General features: G+C 49.4%; 3 protein-coding genes across 3 annotated transcripts; 1 reads left to right on the top strand and 2 right to left on the bottom strand.

Annotated features, from left to right (window-relative positions):
* Window positions 1-148: 148 nt before the first annotated feature.
* On the bottom strand, window positions 149-6,125 carry kat14 (lysine acetyltransferase 14; the record flags this gene model as incomplete). Its single annotated transcript, XM_084465931.1, has 10 exons — window positions 149-658; window positions 867-1,057; window positions 1,160-1,335; window positions 2,225-2,358; window positions 2,552-3,129; window positions 3,341-3,757; window positions 4,391-4,563; window positions 4,857-4,978; window positions 5,106-5,227; window positions 5,870-6,125. The coding sequence occupies 10 exons, from the start codon at window positions 6,123-6,125 to the stop codon at window positions 485-487; spliced, it is 2,343 nt and encodes a 780-aa protein (XP_084322057.1). The 3' UTR covers window positions 149-484.
* Window positions 6,126-6,486: 361 nt separating this feature from the next.
* On the bottom strand, window positions 6,487-7,501 carry pet117 (PET117 cytochrome c oxidase chaperone; the record flags this gene model as incomplete). The annotated part of the gene is made up of 2 exons (XM_084465932.1): window positions 6,958-7,501; window positions 6,487-6,630 (listed from the first exon to the last, which is right to left on the bottom strand). The coding sequence occupies exons 1-2, from the start codon at window positions 7,051-7,053 to the stop codon at window positions 6,487-6,489; spliced, it is 240 nt and encodes a 79-aa protein (XP_084322058.1). The 5' UTR covers window positions 7,054-7,501.
* A 358-nt stretch (window positions 7,502-7,859) lies between these two features.
* Window positions 7,860-20,947, top strand: rrbp1b (ribosome binding protein 1b). The gene is made up of 25 exons (XM_084465231.1): window positions 7,860-7,993; window positions 9,332-10,069; window positions 10,426-10,535; window positions 11,128-11,259; window positions 12,124-12,234; window positions 12,496-12,614; window positions 12,877-13,039; window positions 13,273-13,411; window positions 13,585-13,652; window positions 14,028-14,065; window positions 14,291-14,389; window positions 14,625-14,676; window positions 15,001-15,111; window positions 15,200-15,240; window positions 15,418-15,505; window positions 15,955-16,047; window positions 16,815-16,907; window positions 17,187-17,252; window positions 17,355-17,435; window positions 17,750-17,842; window positions 18,006-18,074; window positions 18,388-18,480; window positions 18,838-18,921; window positions 20,248-20,448; window positions 20,664-20,947. Exons 2-25 carry the CDS (start codon window positions 9,394-9,396, stop codon window positions 20,700-20,702), a joined length of 2,859 nt encoding a protein of 952 aa, XP_084321357.1. The 5' UTR covers window positions 7,860-7,993; window positions 9,332-9,393; the 3' UTR covers window positions 20,703-20,947.
* The last annotated feature ends 58 nt before the right edge of the window (window positions 20,948-21,005 follow it).

Here is a 21,005-nt window from a genome sequence, read left to right as displayed (position 1 = left end):
CAGTGGATTCAGATCCATACTATCAGACTATCACATGAACACACCTGAACATCAGACCATCACATTACTATCACCCAACAGTACCACAGTAGCATTCTGTATAGGTTACCCAAGGACGCCAATAACCAATCAAGTCGGAGCAGCAAGTACAAGCATGGTGGAGTCTTTATTAACAGGAAATTACACAAGACAGAAGAGCGGAGCCATCGCCTCGATTATAAGGATGGAAATTACCCTCCTCAGGAGTCCTCAGAAACACACACTAAAGGCCAACGTGACCACTGTGATCAGCGTGTGACGTCCCATGTCAGTGAGTGACATCATCTTGGTCAGTGTGACATCACCGTGGTCAGTGTGTGACATCACCAGAGACATCAGTGGTCAGCGTGTGACATCACCAGAGACATCACAGTGGTCAGCGTGTGACATCACCAGAGACATCACAGTGGTCAGAGTGTGACATCACAGTGGTCAGCGTGTGACATCAGCGTCTGAGCCGCAGGGAGAAGGCGTGGCGGCACTCGGTGCTGTCGGCTGGGTAGTACTTATCGTAGAAGTCCAGGATGTACTCCTCCGTCTTGAAGCCAAACTTCTGGTACAGCAGCATGGCCGCGTTGCTGGCTGACACGTGCAGAGTCACGTCCTTACCCATGCACGTCTGAAACACACACACACACACACACACACAATGAGGACCCTCCCCACTGACACCATCACGGTCACCCTGAGGTTAGCCCCTTACTCAGTGATGAGTGGTACAGACACCGGGGCTAGCACCCTACCAGTAACCAGAGCCCTTTTGTGTACACTTGCACTTCGACCACATCTCCAGTACTAAGTCCCGCCCCTAGGCCAGGTGATCCTACCTGGATGAGATGGTAGATCATGAAGGTGGCGATGCCAGCTCTCCTCCAATCAGGATGCACCAACAGGAAGGAGATGTAGGCTTCGTTGTACTTGACATCCGGCACCATGAAGCCAAACCCCACCACCACCTTCTTATAGAGCGCCACCACGCTGAAGTCTGGATACTGCAGGCACTCAGACAGGTCTACACCTGGGGACAGAGACCGTGCTGCTCACTGGGCTCCTACACCGCTTTGGAATACTGTACACCACTACAGCCAGACACACACACACACACACAGAGAGGGGTTACCTGGCCAGAAGCTGTCGTGACACATGGCGTTTACAGAGGGGATGTGGTTGGGCCGGACATAGCAGTAGTCTATGGGGGCCTCGGGTTCCGGGGCCCAGGTGGGGTCCTTCCTGTGGGGATACGCACGGATCTCTGCCAGCAGCCTCATCTTCACAGGCTTGTTCTCATAGTCCCTCCTACAGGACACACACACACACACACACAGGGGCCCGTCAATAACAACCACCAGGTTACTAAACACAGGGGCCCCTAACAACAACAAGAGGTTCATAAACACAGGGGCCCATAAGAACCCGTTGATATACACAGGGGGCCTATTGGTGCGTTCACACCAAATAAAAGGAGGTGCGGTGCAAATCCATACAAAGTCAATGCAGAGACGCGTTTCACCAGAAAAACCTTGATGAATTGATGCACGTCGCAGTGCAAACAACCTTGTTTGCGCAAATTGTACTCGAGCAAACAACCTGGTTTACACGATTCTACTCCTGCAAACCAATATTCCAATATTTGAACTTCTCCACGTGATGCTTTGTCGTGACAGCCCATCAGCGTTCACTCCCTGATGTCCGAGGTGAACCGCAACATGGAGGAGAAAGTGATGGTTTCCGTTTGAAGACTCCCGGAGCTCTATATCTATATAATATAATATAATATATGGATATCTATAGAATATAATCTATAATATCAGGGCCAAAAGCAGTGTACACCTCCATATGATATTATGAATCCTAAACGACTGCGTTAGGCTCTCTGATGTCTCTGGTACTTCCACAAGAAAAGACTCCTAGTGGTTACCTCGGCCATGGTTGAGAAGGAAATGGCGGAAAGAAACTGTCATTCACAAGAGGAAGCCCCTCCTCCTACACTTGCACAAGTCAATTTGCGTGATCAAACTTGCGCAGCAAACTCAGGCTAACAGGCAACCAAATTTGCTTTTGGTGTGCACGCAGTTACAACAAAAGGTTAATAAACACAGGGGCCCCTAAAACCACAGGTTAATAAACACAGGGCCCCCTAAAAACCACAGGTTAATAAACACAGGGGCCTCAGGTGGGTGTGTACCTGATGAAGGGCTTGAGGCAGCGTGAGGTGTAAGGGCTCCTGACGGCCGGGTCCAGGCCCCCGTCGGAGCCCATGAGGCGATGCCAGAAGGAGGCCGACGGGTGATGGAGCCCCCTCCTGGAGGCCAGGGGAGTCTGCACGCACACACACACACGAAAAAACACACGTTTGGTAGAACACTAGTGTGGTAGTGCAGCACTAGTGTAGGGGGGTGGAGTATTAGTGTAGTACTAAGTTAACACTAGTGTAGCACTAGTGTAGGGGGGTGTAGCGTTAGTGTAGTACCAAGTTAGCACTAGTGTCGTACTGTACAGTGTAGGGGTGTACCTGGAAACGGTCCAGTATGCGGAGGTCCTGGCTGCTGGTGCAGAACCGCCCCAGCATCGGTCCAGGGGTGTAGATCGCCCCCACCAGGCTGAGGGCGGTGGAGACGGAGCGGTCCACGTCCAGCAGGGGGAGCGCTCTCTGCCGCTTGGCCTGCCGGACCGCCAGCTTCCTGCGCAGCCGAGCGGCCTGGGGGGTCACCGCGAGCGCCAGCGGACACGCCTCCAGGCGCCGCAGCAACATGCGCTCCTCGTACAGGCTGAGCGCTGTGTAGCGGGGCCCGCTCGGGACCCCGGGCCCCTCCCCCTTCTTCTCAGCATGGACACGCCTCCTCTCCGAGGCCCCGCCCACCACACCGCGCCCCCCTTCGGCGGAGAGGGAGGGGTCGTCGCACCGGGCCAGCTGCCCGTCAAAGTCTTCCGCGTGCGGGGGGCCCTCCTCCCCCTCGCTGTCGGCCTCCCGCTTGATGCGTGGTGGTGGCGGGCGGGGGGGCAGGCCGGGGTGGGCGTGGCCAGCACTGGGGGGCGGGACGTACTCCATGCCGGGGTCGATCATCCCCTCCCCCTCCAGCTCCTCGTCATCTACAGAGAAAACGCTCAGGCAGTCAATATTCATTCACTTCCCCTTTCTATCTCTTGTTTCCGGTAGGAGTGTTTAGCTGCTAGCTGCCTGAGGTTAAAGGAGCATGTCTAGCTGCTAGCTACCTGAGGTTAAAGGAGGGGTGTTTAGCTGCTAGCTAACCAAAGCTTGTCTGGTTAGAGGTAAGTGTTAACTGAGGAGTGTTAATCTCACCGTGGAACAGGGCCATGGGGGGCATGATGTCAGGGATGAGGTCGGCCTCTGACAGCAGGGAGGGCGTAGCCGAGTGGGAGGCGGGGGTACCCGGGGCGGAGAAGTCCGGCGAAGGAGAAGGGGAGGGGCTTGTGAGTGGCGTTCGGTCCGAGGAACTCATAGAGGAGAAGTCCACCACCTCCCCCTTCTCCAGGAGGAGGTCGGGGCGCCGACCCCCCCGCGCCCCCATCTTCACGGGGGTGGAGGAGGAGGAGCGGTCCGTGTAGCTCGCCTCCTTCTGGGCCCTCCGGATCTCCTTGGCCTCCTGAGTGCGCGAGCGCTTCTCCTTCAGCTGCATGGCACTCTCCACAGGGTTCCTGGCTCCGCGCTTCCTCAGGCCCTCCACTGTGATGCTGGGCTCCAGGGTGGGCTTCGACACTACAGACAATTAACAACAACAACGGGTAAAAAAACAAGTAAACATCAGGTAACCTACAAGTACATAGATAGAGATTTATTTGTCCTTGCGGAAAATTATTCTGTGCCATACAGTATGTCTGATACATTTATACAAAAAAAGACAAGACAGTTAGACAAGACAGGATAAACAACAGAGTTTCCCTCAGCCAACCACCCCCACCCCCCCACCCTACCACATCCCCCCACATTCAACATCAGGACACAAACCCCACTATACATTATGAGTAGGATGTTAAAGTGCAGTTGTGCATACTGTGACAGTCCAGCTAGAAAGAAAGTGCATAGTGCTACTTAAAATGCTGTCTGCAGGTAATTTCTTGTTCATAAGTGTAATACTAGTTGGAATAAATGACCTACTAGCTCGATTTGTTTGGAAATAGGGTAGCCTAAGTAAAGTAAACAGGTAAACTAAGAGTAAACCACAGTCAAACCCCAGGTAGTTTACTACAAGTAAACAACATGTAAACTACAAGTAAAAAAACAAGTAAACAACATGTAAACCACACATATACAACAACAAAAACATGAAGGAGCTCCCCAAAACGGCAGCCCTAGCAGGATGCTGGTTAGCAGGTTAAAGTGCAGGGCTACCTTTGGTCTTGGTGGTGGTTTTGTCCAGGTCGGGTCGCAGGGTGGGGGGTCGGTTCTGGACTAGTTTCCACCAGCCTGGTTCTCCAAACTCCTGAGCACCAGAGCGGAAGAAGGTGGGACTGCCAACGGACAGGCAGCCAGCCACCGTGCTCCACCATGTGATGGTCTTCTTCCTGCAGGGACCAGGGCTCACTTTTAAGGGCTCACTTACACGTCATATTAATTCCTCAGTACTACACAGTAGTACCTCACTGATAGTGTATACCTCAGTACCACACGGTAGTACCGCACTTATACCTCAGTACAGCAAGATAGTACCTCACTTATACTGTCAGTACTACACAGTGGTACACCAGTTCTAGTTATACCTCAGTACTGTGAATGATGAATTATGAAGAAGACTTCATAAACAGTGTGGGTACAGTCTGTGTGTATGCAGTGTATGCGTGAAGTAGTGGTTCCTCACCTACTGCCCAGCAGGAAGGTCCAGTGTCGTCCTATGAAGGCGCAGATGTCCTCCTTCCATCTGAAGTAACCTTGACGACCAGTTCCCTCGAGCGATAGGTTGTACATGGCCAACATCACCACCTTGAACACAAGACATACCGCCTCTTACACCACCACGTACAACCAAAGTTCTAGTGTTTCTATGGTTCTCATCCTGTTTCTATGGCTTCCTGCTGCCAGGTGAGTCTCAGCCTGTTGCTATGGTTACCTGTTGCCAGGTGAGTCTCATCCTTTCAAAGCTCTCCTTGCCGTCCTCGGAGCAGCTGCAGCAGATGAACTTGAAGAAGTTATCTCCCTTCAGGTAGCTGGGCTGCTCCCCTCTCAGCTGGCCTGGTGGATCACACAGGTAGACAGGTGGAAGGTGAGACAAGTACACAGGTGAGACAGGTGAGACAGGTGTACAAGTAGAAAGATGAGAAGTAAACCCTGCGGAGGACAGGTAAACCTTGCAGAGGATAGGTGAACATGCTTACTGACAGTTAAAGGGGTAGTTCGGGATTTTGGACATCGGACCTCATTTCCAAGTGAGCCAGTGTGTTATTAATCATTGGAGACCGTTTAACACTTTTCATTCAGTCCTTCTAGTTGCAGAAATCGCTGGTGCTAGGCTAGGGCAAGTCGAGGGAAACTGCTAGCCTGCCATTAAAAACAGTTTTAACCACTCCACAGTACACCCGAGGCACACCAATTATAACGTCAGACCATCGATGTAAATGTCTGTGTTGTTAGAATAATGTTAGAAATAAAACTAAACTAAAACTAAACTAAAACTGTACTGTAGAGTGGGTAAAACTGTTGGCAGGCTAGCAGTTCCCCTTGACTTGCACTAGCCTAGCACCAGCGATTTCTGCAACGAGAAGGACTGAATGAAACATGTTAAAAAACAGTCTCCAATGATAAATAACACACTGGCTCACTTGGAAATGAGGTCCGATGTCCAAAATTCCGAGCTACCACTTTAAGGGGTCCTACCTGAGGGTATCCACTTGTGACACCTGTCGCAGTAGAACGCCATGTCTTCGCACGCCCAGCTTCCCTCGCCCTCCTCCCCCACGTCACTGGTGAGGGAATCCCCACTCTGCTCATGGGACAGGTCCACCGAGCCCTGGTCCTCTGACTCGACCATCAGCACCGTCTCGCCCTCCACCTCCCCTTCCTCCAGACCCTCCGAGGCTGACGTGCACAACTCGTCGTTCTCCCCTACTAGCTGATCGCTGCTGCTCTCCATGCTTCAGCCACACACCTGGACAGGTAACACACAAAACTGGTCAACACACACACACACACACACACACACACACACACACACACACACACACACACACACACACACACACACACACACACACACACCTGGAGAGGGAACACACACACCATGTAAACACACACACCTGGACAGGAGACACACAAAAACCTAGACAGTTAACACATAAAAGCTTCTGCACAGCTCACACACACGCGCAGACTGTGGTCGTATTGGGTAGCTCCCAGTAGCACCAGCAAAGAAATTGTGGTCGTACTGGGATCAGAGGGCAGCTCCCAGTCCTACCAGTAGCAGACTGGGTGTAGTGGTGTCTGTTGTACCTGGGTTAGTGGTGGTTTTGTTCGGCCTCCCTCTGGGTCCTCTGGGCCTCCAGTTGTAGGGTCAGGACCCTCTGCTGGTCCAGGACTCGAAGGTTCTCTCTCTTCCGCTCTAAGCGCTCCAGGTCCCGCACAACCCCCTGATGCAGCCGCTAGAACCACAGAGAACCCGTCAGAGAACCACGACGCGACGTTTAAGCCTTTGAAGGGACTTTTACTTCCATACACTAAACGGAAGTAGAATTATGAGCTGCTATGTTAAAGCCAAATAACGGTGGTTTATAATAATTAACAATTACACGTTGAGGGGTTGCTTGACACATGTTAATCTCTGTCCAGAGGGTCAACATGACGAATACTGTTTCATCGCTGACGAGTCAGCTGGAGGGCGTTGAAGACAACGGGCAGCTAGTTAGCACAATGCTAGGTTCATTGTAAATGCTTTTGCTAATGCTAAGCTATGTTAAGTGGTTATTTACCTCTTGGTCCAACCTCTGCTTAATGTGCACACCGGCCACGGTGCTCAGCGTCAGTATCACAGAAACTCCCAGTACAACTTTAGAGGTTGTAGACATAGCTAAGAGCTCAACTAAACAGGCTAGCCTACTTGACGTTATGTACCCCTGGTGCTAGCACAGGATTAGCAGCTCAATGTCGAGTTCGCAATCAAGTCCCGAGTAGTCGAGTCGGATGCGACTCAAGTCTGTTCAGAGAAAGATACTAGTGTTGGTTGTTGTTTGAACTATTTATTTGGTACCAAATGTTTGTATCCTATTTTATGACTTATTGCTTTGCCCATGATGTCGGTGTGTGTCCCATGCCAAATTGCAGTGTGATTGAACAAGGAGACACCGCCCTCTGCTGGTAGCCACCGTGTGGTTTTAAAAAAAAAAGATATGTATCCTTTTTCTTTTTAATCACAGCGTTTCTTTTGTACGTTTGCTCTGTGCCGGCCTGCTGGCTGTCCATCTGTCAGTCCGCTCGTCGGATAGACGAAACATTCCATCGCACGAGAAGGACATGAGGATCGGCCAATAGCGCCCCGCTTCAGGGCAAAGTCGCGCCCACTCCAGATGAACGAAACGCGTATTCAAGCACTTGTAGAGTCCTTCATGAGTGCTATGTAAATAACACCAATGTTTACCAAATCAGCCCTGACTCATGTTGCGATTGTCAGCTCTTTGTTTTCCGTCTGAAACTCGTATGATATAAAGCTGCTTTGCTCATGATTAAAAAACGTAAACAAAAATGGAATGAATGAAACGTGGTATCAAGAGAAGACCTCCATGCGTTCCCTCGAACCAGCTTGTCTGCGCGATCATCTGTAGGTGGAGGGTTGCGTCTGCTCTGCTGCTGCATCGTTAGGATGACGTGGTTGGTTAAATTGTCACTGAGTGACAGACACGCTGCCCAATGATCGGCCGATATCCCGCCTCTCCTCTCTGACCAGGGAAAGTGCCACGACTCCACAAACTGCGGCTTTTCTGTAAACTTTCCTTCATCTCAGCAGCTCAGGTAAGAAACATAATTTTTTCATCAGACTCTCCTTATAATTTGCCTTTAGAAGTCAGATTGTGACTGCAAGTCGTCGTTATAAATTAATGCCAGTGGCATTTCTCAATACATCCTACTGCAAAACTATCGAATATAAGTGTAAAAGCGTATTAGATAACAGTTAATAAATATATTATTAAACACGAATCGGTCTGGTAACTATTTTAACTTTCCTCGGAACTGGTCTTCTTTATAGTTTTCGGGTTTTTGCGTTTCTTTTATTTCACTGTTTAAACATTGACCGTAGCATGATCAATAATCAATTATGACTTTTTATAATATCATGGGCTGCATTAGACAGTTATGCAATTGAAACTGAAATAACCTAATAGGCCTAACAAATTACAAACTCTGATAATCAGAATCTAATGTTTCGAGCAATAAACCACATCATCTGGTGTTCAGTAGGCTAAAATACAGACTTACTGACCTTATTACTGTCTTTATCTAAATATTTACATAGAAGCCGCCGTCTGTCTTAAGTTATCTGTGCGTTAGATAGCTGGCTATAGATTTAGAACATGTGAGCAGCACATTCACCCGAATCTCTTTCAGATCATAATCTGCTTCAAAGAGCGAAAAATCTGGTTACTATCGGGTAATATTACTGCAGAGTCGGCTAGTATCTGAATGCAGGTATTTACAGTCAGTTCAGGCAGGAGGGGCTGAAAGGGTTAATTGTCCGCTAAGACACGTCGACTCTTTAGCGTCTCAGACCCATGGATATAGATTCAGACCTGCAGTGTGAGGGTCTACATGTAGATGGTCTACATGTAGACCAGGTTAAGTGGGAGCGGTGATGGCTGGGGGCTGGCCCAGGGAGAAGATCCGTTTGATGAGCAGGTCTACTGGCCAGCCTTGTTCCGCTGTTGTTTGAGTTTGAACATATTGTACTGCCTTTGAGGTCTATCTCGTTAGTCTCTGGGTCCGCTCTGTGGACGACTGTTTGCTTTCACTTGAGGACAAACTGTTCTCTTCTGACTTTTCAACTATTTTTGTTTATTTTCTCACACTTACACTTAATATTTAAAAAGAACACTGGAAAAAATCAACGCTGCCTTTATCGCTCAAATACGATGTCATATGTTATGCAAACCATGTCATTACGTATATAATATCCATACGTAACAATTTTCATATCCTGCTGCAAACTACAGGGGCAGCTAATTTCTAGAATCCACAGCTCTATGTTCTATCTATATCTTTAGTCTGTGTTTTGTATTAGATGTTTGTGTGTGTGTTGTGATGTGTGCTTGTGTGTGTATGTGGTCTTTGACAGTGTTTTGTGTGTGTTTCCAGTGCTCCCAGGACCCCCAGTACTCCTAATACCCCAGTACTTCCAGTCTCCCAGTCATCCCAGTATGGACGCGTGGGACCCCCAGACCCTGGGCCTGCTGGTTTTCGGTGGCTTCATGGTGGTGTCGGCCGTGGGCATGGCTCTGGTGTCGCTTGTGTCCATGAGGGAGACGTCCTACGAAGACGCTCTTGATCAGCAGCGTCGGCAGAACAACAGAAGCCAGCCCCAGCGGTCCGACCGCAGGAAGAAGGACAAGACTGTGGACAAGAAGAGAACCAAGAGGAGAGAGGTCCAGGAACCAGACGCCCTAGAACCAGCCGTGGCTTCGACCAGCGAGCCTGAGTCAGACCCAGAACCTGCCACTGAGCCCGCAGCCTCCCCCCCTGCTGCTGAACCCGGCCTGCTTGTGGTCCCAGAACCGGTTGCGGAGACTCCCATCGCCGCCCAGGCCCCTCCCACTACCTCAGTAGAAGCTCCTCCCAATACCTCTGTTGAAGCCCCTCTCCTCCCCACTTCCTCCCCGAAGGAGAAAAAGAAGAAGAAGAAATCTGGGAAGTTGGAGCCAGTTTCGGTGGCAGAAACGGTTGCTAAGGAAACCATTGTTGTTGCTTCTGAGGCTGTAGTGGTCGCCACGGAGACCCTTGCCGTGGGCTCTGCACCTAGCGATCCTGCCTCTGCCACGGGGGAGGAGCCAAAGATGGACACGCCCGCAAAGAAGAAGAAGGCCAAGGCTGAACTTGGTTGGTAGCATAAGCATTTGCTGCTACATACGTAGCTAGCCCCAATTTAAGCATCCATCCTCATGCTATGATATGGTTGTTATGTTGATTTATAGAAATACAAGAAGCACCATACTGATTAGTCCAGTGCTTTCAACCAAGTTAGCATTCGGCTGAGTTAGCGTTTGACCGAGTTAGCCGAAATCAATGGAAGCAGATGAAGATGATTAGCTCTGTCAATGAATTGAGGGTCAACTACACCTTTCACATTTCCCTCTTTGTGAACAGTGAATCTAAAAAACAACTATGCGTCTCATTTTGAATTGGTTAGTTGACAAAGAGTCAGTATTCTTTTAATGTTGATGGTGGTGTTGTAGAAGCAGACCCGGCCGGCCCACTGCCCTACAAAACTTTGATGTCCTCTGTCACTGAGGCAACACTGAGCCAGAAGGAGGTCCAGAAACTGATCCAGGCCCTGCAACAGAAGGTGGGTCTCTGAATAGGAGAGAGTCGGTTGTTCGTCCGTGTCTGAATGACTGAAATGTTAGTTTGGATTCTGTCAAACAAAGCTGTAATCTGATTGGACATGCGGAAATAGGTCAGCAAAGGCTAGGCTGGGCTTCATCGTTCAACTCCATAGGAATAAACCAGCAACACTGGTGCTGACCCTAACCCCACCTCAACCCAACACACCCACCTAACCTCAACTCATCCACCTAACCCCCCGCACAACCACCTAAGCTCAACTCATCCACCTAACTCCAACACATCCACCTAAACCCCGCAAAACCACCTAACCACAACACATCCACCTAACCCCAACACATCCACCTAGCCCCAGTACAACCACCTAACCCCAACACATCCACCTAGCCCCAGCACAACCACCTAACCCCAACACATCCACCTAGCCCCAGCACAACCACCTAGCCCCAACACATCCACCTAGCCCCAGCACAACCACCTAGCCCCAGCACAACCACCTAATCCCGATAACCACCTATCCCCAAACTCACCTAACCCCAACACACCAACCTAACCCCAACACATCCACCTAAGCCTAGTCTCCTCGCTTACAGAGTCCTCAAACGTCTGGAGAAGCAGATGTTGTTGCTGCTCTAAAGAAGAAGCTGGAGGAGAAGGAAAAGCAGCTGAACAACGAGAAAAAAGACACTACTATCACTAAGACCCGCCTCCGAGACCTGACCAAGGTAAGACTTTGCTACACCCTGACTCCATTGAGCTGAGACAGTGAGCAGTGAAGAGTCAATAGTTCAGTGAAGAGTCAACAGTTTAGCTAAGAGCCGACAGTGCAGCAAAGAGCCGACAGTGAAGAGCCAACAGTGCAGGGAAGAACCAACAGTGAAGGGCCGACAGTGCAGGAAAGAGCCAACAGTGAAGAGCCGACAGTGAAGCAACAGTGAAGAGCCGACAGTGAAGGGCCGACAGTGCAGGGAAGAGCCAACAGTGAAGAGCCGAAAGTGAAGCAAAGAGCCGACAGTGAAGAGCCGACAGTGAAGTGATGACAGTGCAGGGAAGAGCTGACAGTGAAGAGCCGACTGTACAGTGAAGAGCCGACAGCGCGGCAAAGAGCCGACAAAACAAGGAATTAGAGTCAATGAGGATCTGGGAAAAAATCCTTGTTAGACGAGGTCCTTATATTAGAGAGCCGACAGTGAAGAGCCAACAGTGCAGGGAAGAGCCGACAGTGAAGAGCCAACAGTGCAGGGAAGAGCCGACAGTGAATAGCCAACAATGCAGCAAAGAACCGACGTGAAGAGCCGACAGTGCAGGGAAGTGCAGACGTGCAGTGAAGAGCCGACAGTGCAGCGAAGAGCCATTAAGCCATTAAGTCTTGAAGCACATAGGTAAACATTGGTATCAGGTGTTGGTCGTTTCAGGCATATTCATGAGAGCCCTGCAGCCCAGCACTCGAGAGCTGGGAGCTATGGCTAGCTAATCATTTCTAAGCTGGGGGTTATAGCTAGCTAATCATGTCCAGCCTGTGGGGCTATGGTCACAAATCATGTTTAACCTGGGAGCTATGGCTAGCTTATCATCTTCCTGTCTCACAGGAAGTTGGCGCTGAGCGAACAAAGATGCAGTCCCTGGAGGCGGGTCTGAGGGCGGAGCTCTTGGCCAGTGGCAACGCCCAAGCCACTTTGACCCAGCAACTCCAGCTCAAGGTCAGAATCCCTGCAGTGACGTCATACCTGTGGTGCTTTCATGGTAGACGTGTTTGTAGGGAGTTAAATTAACTTAAGTTAAGTTGTTCTGTTAACTACCTGCTCTAGAATGATGCAGATGATCCCTCCCATCCCCCCCAACAAATCACACCCTGCTGGTGTGTATTACTGTATACTGGTCTTAGTGGGTACTGTGTGTACTACATGTGTGTATAACTGTATACTGGTACTAGTGTGTACTGTGTACTGTGTGGACTACAGGTGTGTAGTCTCCAGGAGCAACTGGAGAACGGACCAAGTGGCCAGCTCACCAGACTGACCCAGGAAAACTCTATCCTCCGAGACGCCTTGAACCAGGCCACCAGCCAGGCAGAGAGCAGGTCTGTCTGACTGCCAGTCTATCTGTGTCTGACCACCTGTCTGTCAAACTGTCTGTCAGACTGCCTGACTGTTTGTCTGACCACCTGTCTGTCTGTCTGACCACCTGTCTATCTGTTTCTCTATATGTGCTATATGGTTTTTATTATCCATCAGTTCTGGCAGGCATCTGTTGTTCCACATGGTTCTGTAGGGTTCTGTTTCTGGCAGGCCCCTCTGGTTCTGGAAGGTTCTTGAAGGTTCTGGTTGTGTTGCGTCCCTCAGGCAGAATGCTGAGCTGGCCCGTCTGCGGCAGGAGGTGCTGCGCGGGGCGAGGGAGGTGGGGGAGCTGAGCAGGAGGAACGAGGTCCTGCAGGGCAGTGAGGAGCGCAGGAGGAGTCTGGAGAACAAGCTGTCCTCCATGGAGCAGCAGCTGGCCCAGAACCAGGTTGGCTTCTGTTCTGCATCTACAAGATTATAGTGTTTAACTGTATATATATATATGTATACATATATATATATACATATACTGTATGTATATATACTGTATACTGTATATACTAAAAATAACCGAGAATAATGTTGGTCGCTCTGTCTCCTCTCCTCTCCTCTCCTCTCTCTCTCTTCCCTCTTTCCCCTCTATCTCTCCCTCTCTCTCTCTCTTCTCCGCCCATGGAACAGCTTACCCATGTGGCGAAGGAGCGTGGTCATCAGCAGCGACAGGAGGAGATGCAGGAGGAGCTGAGGAGGTGCAGTGAGGTCATTGCCGGCCTGCAGGAGCGCCTGACTCAGGCCCAGCAGCATGAGGTCACTATTGCCGGTCAGTCAAGCCCCGCCCACAAGACCTCCAGCCAATGAGCTTATGAACCCTAAGGGCTAGCATGTTAGCATGACACAGTTTTAAGTGGTAGCATGTTAGCATGACATTGTGCAAAGTGCTAGCTGTGTTTTTTAAATGTTAGCATGCTAAGTGCTACCTGGTTTGTGTTCCAGAGCTCCGTGGTTCCTTGGGTTCTTCTCAGGAGGAGCTGCAGGTTCTCAAGGCCTGCCCACCACCACAGGTATGACCGCGCTCAGGACATGTCCTCAGGCTGGATGTGGGTTTTCATAGTCACATGCAACAGTGATGTCATTATCTCCCCCTCAACAGTGATGTCATTATCTCCCCCTCAACAGTGATGTCATTATCTCCCCCTCAACAGTGATGTCATTATCTTCCCCTCAACAGTGATGTCATTATCTTCTCCTCAACAGTGATGTGATTATCTTCCCCTCAACAGTGATGTCATTATCTTCTCCTCAACAGTGATGTCATTATCTCCCCCTCAACAGTGATGTCATTATCTCCCCCTCAACAGTGATGTCATTATCTTCCCCTCAACAGTGATGTCATTATCTTCTCCTCAACAGTGATGTCATTATCTTCCCCTCAACAGGTTGATGTCTCATCCAAGATGGAGGAGCTGAATACTCGGTAGGATCCTGTCCAACATCTGACATCTAACCTGTAACCTAACCTACCTCTATACCCCTAACCTCTCAACATCTAGAACCTGACCTCTAAACATCTGACCCTTAAACATCTGACCTCTAAACCCCTTACATCTAACACCTGTTATCTTCTGAGCGATAACCTCTAACAGGGGACATCTTCTAGGTTTCTTCTTAAGATCTAACCTCTGGTCTGTTGGTTTGTCAGTCTGCAGGAGAAGGAGCAGCAGGTGACCTCCCTGGAGGAGGAGGTGCAGAATCTGAAGGAGAGCATGGAGACCATCACCTCCTCCGGCTCCTCACACGGGTACGTTCTCCCATGCTTCCTGCCAACACTAGCTGAAGCTCGCTAACAATAACCAACCCTAGCTAAAACAAGCTAACACTAGCTTACACTAGTGCACATTTACTGAAACATCCTAAAACTAACACTATCTGAGGTTAACTCATACTAGCTCACTCAAGCTAACACTAGCCAATACTAGTCAACAAACAGTAGCTATGCAGCTCTAACTAGTGTTGTTTTCATTGTTATTTTCCAGAATGAAGTCTGAAGAAAAGACAACAGATTCCCAAACACAGGAAGACACGAGAGTAAGACACACACACACACACACACACACACACACACACACACACACACACACACACACACACACACACACACACACACACACACACACACACACACATTATACACACACACACACACACACACACACATTATTGACACATTATACAAACAAACACACACACATAAACAGTGAATTACGAAAGTACTAATGGAGCAGTACTATGGTACTGTCTGTGTTAACGTAGTACTAAAGGAGCAGTACTATGGTACTGTCTGTGGTACCGTAGTACTAATGGTGTAGTACAGTGGTACCAATGTACTGACGATGCAGTACTCTATTCCAGATGACGGAGATGCAGGCAGTTCTAGAGGAAAGAGAGAGGCGAGTGGTAACGTTGGAAACGGACCTGGACAAGCTGAAGGAGGAGATGGAGACTCTGAGAAGCAAAGTCCAAGTAAGTCTCCACATCCAAAACATCATCATCATCTTCATCATTGTTCTAGTTGTTATTATGGGACAGTGATGACGCTGATGTCTTGCAGGATTCAGGAAGTGAGACCGAATCAGAGCAGCCTTTTGAAAGGTGAGAACATGATTTACAGTTCATATTAAAGTAAAATCCTCTGCAGCCCACCTCCACTCTGAGGTGGGCATTACCGTGTAATGATGTATATTATGGTACATATTGTTTATATAGTATGAAATGATATATATCCTATATATAGTATATATTGATGTGTGTATAATATCATTGCTGTAGCCTGGAGAAGGACTCTCAAATGCTGGCTCTGGAGGAGGAACTAGTGGCCACAAGAGAAGACCTGGTGCAGACAAAACACAAAAACAATGTGAGCACTGGTTATACTGGGAGTACTGGGTATACTGAGAGTACAGGTGATACTGGGAGTACTGGGTATACTGAGAGTACTGGTAATACTGGGAGTACTGGGTATACTGAGAGTACAGGTAATACTGGGAGTACTGGGTATACTGAGAGTACTGGTTTTACTGGGAGTACTGGTTCACTTTTATACTGGTTATACTAGGATTATTTGTTATACTGGGACTACTGGTTATACTGGGAGTACTAGATATACTGGCAGTACTGGTTATATGGTGAGTACTGGTTATACTGGGAACTAGTATTGATTATACTGGTTGTATTTTGAGTACTAGTTATACTGGTTCAATGCTGGGTGCTGGCTACTGGTCATACTGGTGAGCTGGTGCTGATTAAACAGGTTTATTGGGAGTACTAGTTATACTGGTTATACTGACTACTGTGGTCACCTCTCAGGAGCTCCAGGAGCAGAACAGGACGGCCGTGGAGGCTCTGTCGGCTGCAGAGACGATGAACCTCCAGAGACTGACTGAAGCCCAGCAAGCTCTGGTGTGTAGCTCTGCAACAACGCAACACCCTTCTCTTACACCCCTTGTACACGTCCATCGATGGATCTCATCGACTTTGCATGGGACGCTCCCGAAATGCATTGTGGGTCCGTCCGTATCATCGGCTCCGTCGCTTGCGTCCAAAAGTTGAGAACTTCACTGCCTGAACTTTTCAGGCAGTGACGGATCCGTCACCCAATCAGATCACGTTATGCAAATATACGCAAGTGCACTGTCCAATGAAATCGCCTTTGTAATACAACCCGGGAAAACACATAGATACGTCAAAAAGCCCCCATCCGTTGCCGGACGTGTACAGTGTGCAAGGGGTGTAAGTCTGACAGCACTTCTGTCAGAAATACCTGAGCATTGCGCAGTGTAGCACGCCTAAGAGATGAGTAAGAGGAAACACTTTTATATTTACATTTTAGGGCATTTATCAGATGCTTTTATCCAAAGTGACTTACAATAAGTCCATTTGTCAGAAGGTGAAACAATATATCGCTGTCGGTAAGGATGTTCATAAACCAAGTGCAAAGCGATAACAATCGCTAGTTTAACCCATTCCCCGTATACAACAAAGTTGTAAACATTTGTGTTCTACGTGTGTTCTACGTGTGTCTGTTCTACATGTGTGTTCTACATGTGTGTTCTACGTGTGTTCTACATGTGTCCTCTACGCGTGTGTTCTATGTGTGTGTTCTACGTGGGTGTTCTATGTGTGTGTTCTTTGTATCTGATCTACATGTGTGTCTTATGGTTGTTAAGGTGGTAGCAGAGGACTCTGCCTCCCATCTGCAGACTGAGGTCCAGAAGTGTCTTCACGTCCTGTTTCCAGAAGTTTCTGTAGAACTGCAGCAGGTAGGTCTGGACACCAACCAGCATGTCCGGAACCACAGCCTCAGAACCAGTCCGTTAGTGTGTAGTCTGGTACCACAGCCTCAGAACCAGTCTGTTAGTGTGTAGTCTGGTACCACAGCCTCAGAACCAGTCTGTTAGTGTGTAGTCTGGTACCGGTCTATAGATAGGATCAGAGAAACAGGATGTATAGAGCTGGGGCCTGCTTCATATCACCTGTTGTATGATTGAGCGTTAATGTATATCTGTGTGGTGAGACTGGTTGCCATTCTCGTTTTTCAGGGTCATTGGTTGGAGCTGATCACACAGAAAGCTATGGAAACTCAACAAGAAACACAAACATCTCAGGTAAACACACACACAATAGCATACATACGTACACTAGCTGTCAATGCATCAGTGGTTCAATAGAGTAAACATATCACTGTTATCCATGTTCTGGATCTCCAGGAGGTTCTGACCAAACTGCAGGAGAAGGAAAAGGTTCTCCAGGAGGAGTGTGAGATGAACCGGAACGTTCTGGCCCAAGCGGTGAGAATCTCACCTTGTCCCCTTTCTGATAACAGCCTTCATCTTTAAAACCCTTACCTTAACTATGAGAAAGAGATAAAGAAAGAGAGCGAGACAGACAGACAGAGAGAGAGATAAAGAAAGAGAGCAAGAGAGACAGAAAGAGAGAGAGAGCAAGAGAGAAAGAGAGTGGGAGCGAGATGGATAGGTAAACCCACCTCAGAAGGACTAAAGGTTATGTGAAGGTAAGGCTGATGCACATGGAGCTCCATGCAGCTGCGGGGTCCGGCAGGGTTCTGCAGGTCTTCTGAGGCTGTGGTGTGGTTTTCCTCCAGGAGGGGGAGCTGCTGAGTGTGCAGAGCAGAGCAGAAGAACAGCAGAGAGTCTGGACGGATCGCCTGGCCCTGGCAGACCAGCAACGGCAGGAGGTAGGACGGCTGCTCCGGGGCTCTATGGTCACTTACTGGTTACTATGGTCACCTACTGGTCACTATGCTGACCTACTGGTCACTATGGCTACCTCCTGGTGGTATTTATGGTAACCTGGTAGCCAATAGGAGACAATGGTTCATGAGTGTGCCATGTCTTCAGGCTCTGGACAGGGTCACGGCTCTGGAAGAATCTCTGGCGTTGGTCCACTCTGGAAGTGAAAATAAACAGGTAGAGAACCAGCCTGTCTCTCTGTCTGTCTCTACACATGTCTGTCTCTCCATCTGTCCTAACACCTGTGTGTCTGTCTGTCCCTACACATGTCTGTCTCTCTGTCTGTCCTAACACCTGTGTGTCTGTCTGTCCTAACACATGTCTGTCTCTCTGTCTGTCCTAACACCTGTGTGTCTGTCTGTTCAAACACGTGTCTGTCTCTGTCTTTCCTAACACTTGACACTAACCATTCTGTCTGTCCTAACTCTGGTGTGTCTGTCCTAACTCTTATGTGTCTGTCTGTCTGTCCTAACTCTTGTCTGTCTGTCAGCTCAGGGAGCAGCTGATGTTGCTGGAGGCCCAGTTGGAGAGGCAGCTGGAGTCGTCTTACACCACCCAGACCTCCACCCAGGAGGTGGCCAAGGTACTCTTACTGTGGAGGAGTTAGAGGAGGTGGCTAGGGTACTCTTACTGTGGAGGAGTTAGAGGAGGTGGCTAGGGTACTCTTACTGTGGAGGAGTTAGAGGAGGGGGCTAGGGTACTCTTACTGTGGAGGAGTTAGAGGAGGTGGCTAGGGTACTCTTACTGTGGAGGAGTTAGAGGAGGTGGCTAGGGTACTCTTAATGTGGAGGTAGGTGTAGGAGTTGGAATTCAGGAGCAGGAGGAGGTGATGAACAGGAGCAGGATGAGGTCTTTATAATCGGTAGGAAGTGAGGAGCAGGAGGAGGTGCATACCAGGAAGGGGAGGTGAGGAGGAGGCTAACTTTGGTGTATGTTTTAGCTCCAGTCGTTCCTGTCTGAGTCCGATAGAGAGCTGGAGGTCGCCAAGACAGAAGCCCAGCCACAGACAGAGGAGCTCACTACGGTATGTTCTTGCTCGTTCCCTGCCAGCTCCCTGCCCTCAGCTAGCTCCCTGCTAACCCTCAGCTAGCTCCCTGCTAACCCTCAGCTAGCTCCCTGCTAACCCTCAGCTAGCTCCCTGCTAACCCTCAGCTAGCTCCATGCTAACCCTCAGCTAGCTCCCTGCTAACCCTCAGCTAGCTCCCTGCCCTCAGCTAGCTCCCTGCTAACCCTCAGCTAGCTCCCTGCCCTCAGGTAGCTCCCTGCTAACCCTCAGCTAGCTCCCTTCGGGAGCATGTTCCCCGGGTCCTATGTTCCTTGGTCGCGACTGTGTTTTTCGTAGGCGAAATCCGGAAAAAGTTCTGCCTCAAGCGCTAGGATTGGACAGGCAGCCTGACAAGAAAACTCCTAACCCTAAACCTAACCATAACCATACCCGTAACCCTCACCCTAACCCTAACCCTAACCCTAACCATAACCGTAACCCTCACCCTAACCATAACCGTAACCCTCACCCTAACCCTAACCCTAACCATAACCCTAACCATAACCGTAACCCTCACCCTAACCCTAACCATAACCCTAACCGTAACCCTCACCCTAACCATAACCATAACCATAACCCTAATATTCATGATTCTTCCGGATTCCACCTACGAAAAACACATTCACTCCCCGGTCACATACAAAGCAGGGAACATAGGACCCGGGGAACATAGGGATTACCCCCTCCCTCCTACTGCCTACTCCATTCTAACACTAGTCTCAGTCTAACACCAGTTTAACACTAGTCCCAGGCTAACACCAGTCTAGCACTAGTCTCAGTCTAACACCAGTCTAACACTAGTCTCAGTGTAACACTAGTCTAACACTAGTCTCAGTCTAACACTAGTCTCAGTCTATCACCAGTCTCAGTCTAACACTAGTCTCAGTCTAACACTAGTCTCAGTGTAACACTAGTCTCAGTCTATCACCAGTCTCAGTGTAACACTAGTCTCAGTCTAACACCAGTCTAACACTAGTCTCAGTGTAACACTAGTCTCAGTCTATCACCAGTCTCAGTGTAACACTAGTCTCAGTCTAACACTAGTCTCAGTGTAACACTAGTCTCAGTCTATCACCAGTCTCAGTGTAACACTAGTCTCAGTCTAACACCAGTCTAACACTAGTCTCAGTGTAACACTAGTCTCAGTCTATCACCAGTCTCAGTGTAACACTAGTCTCAGTCTAACACCAGTCTCAGTCTAACACTAGTCTCAGTCTAACACCAGTCTAACACCAGTCTCAGTCTAACACCAGTCTATCCTGTGCTGTGGAGCATCTTGTTAATGATGGTGTGGTGTTGGAGCAGGAGGAGCAGGAGAAGCAGAAGGAGGAGGAGAAGCAGGAGGAGCAGGAGGAGGAGAAGCAGGAGGAGCAGGAGGAGGAGGAGGAGCAGCAGGAGGAGGAGGAGATGCAGCAGGAGAAGCAGGAGGAGTTGGAGGAGGAGGAGGCGACGCAGGAGCAGGAGCAGATTTCCTCCCAGACTCCCGAGGAGCAACTCCTCACTGAGGTGGGACTCACAGTACATGGCCTCTATCAGCCACACAGTGGTGGGGATGGAGAAAAGGGCCTTCTAGTGGGTGTAGTCTAGGACGGAGCCTCATGTCCGGCAGGGCGTGAGAGAGTCTTGCAGTGAGGGTGTTCCTTAATGACATGTAGAAGTAGCTGTGGTTGAGGCGTCTGCTCCATGACCTCCCATCAACCCGTTATCGTCTCGCTGTTCAGGAAAAAGCTGGGGATTCCAACGATGGGACCTCCGTGTGATCAACACCACCCACCCGACGGCAACGCTCCGCCCTCGTCTCTCCAGGACACCCGTCACCTGGGCCAGAACGCCTGGACACCGGAACATCTGGTCTGTTGTCTGTAGAAGCGGGCACACTCTCCAGGGGTCTGGGTTTTGGATGGTGTTCCCGCGCTGCCGTTGTGGTGAACCCTCTCTGCTTCAGTGTTAAAGGGAATGGGAACTGGGATCAACCGCCATGGCAACCGGCCAGGTCTGCTGCCTCTTTGGAGGAACATTTCAAACATTAAAATTTGTAAAAACATCACTTCTGCTTTCTTTCT

The sequence above is a fragment of the Micromesistius poutassou genome (genome assembly GCF_964030765.1).
Source record: "Micromesistius poutassou genome assembly, chromosome: 3".
Taxonomy (NCBI): Eukaryota; Metazoa; Chordata; class Actinopteri; order Gadiformes; family Gadidae; genus Micromesistius; species Micromesistius poutassou.
Note: the sequence above shows the minus strand (reverse complement) of the source record. Positions and strands in the feature narration are given on the sequence as shown.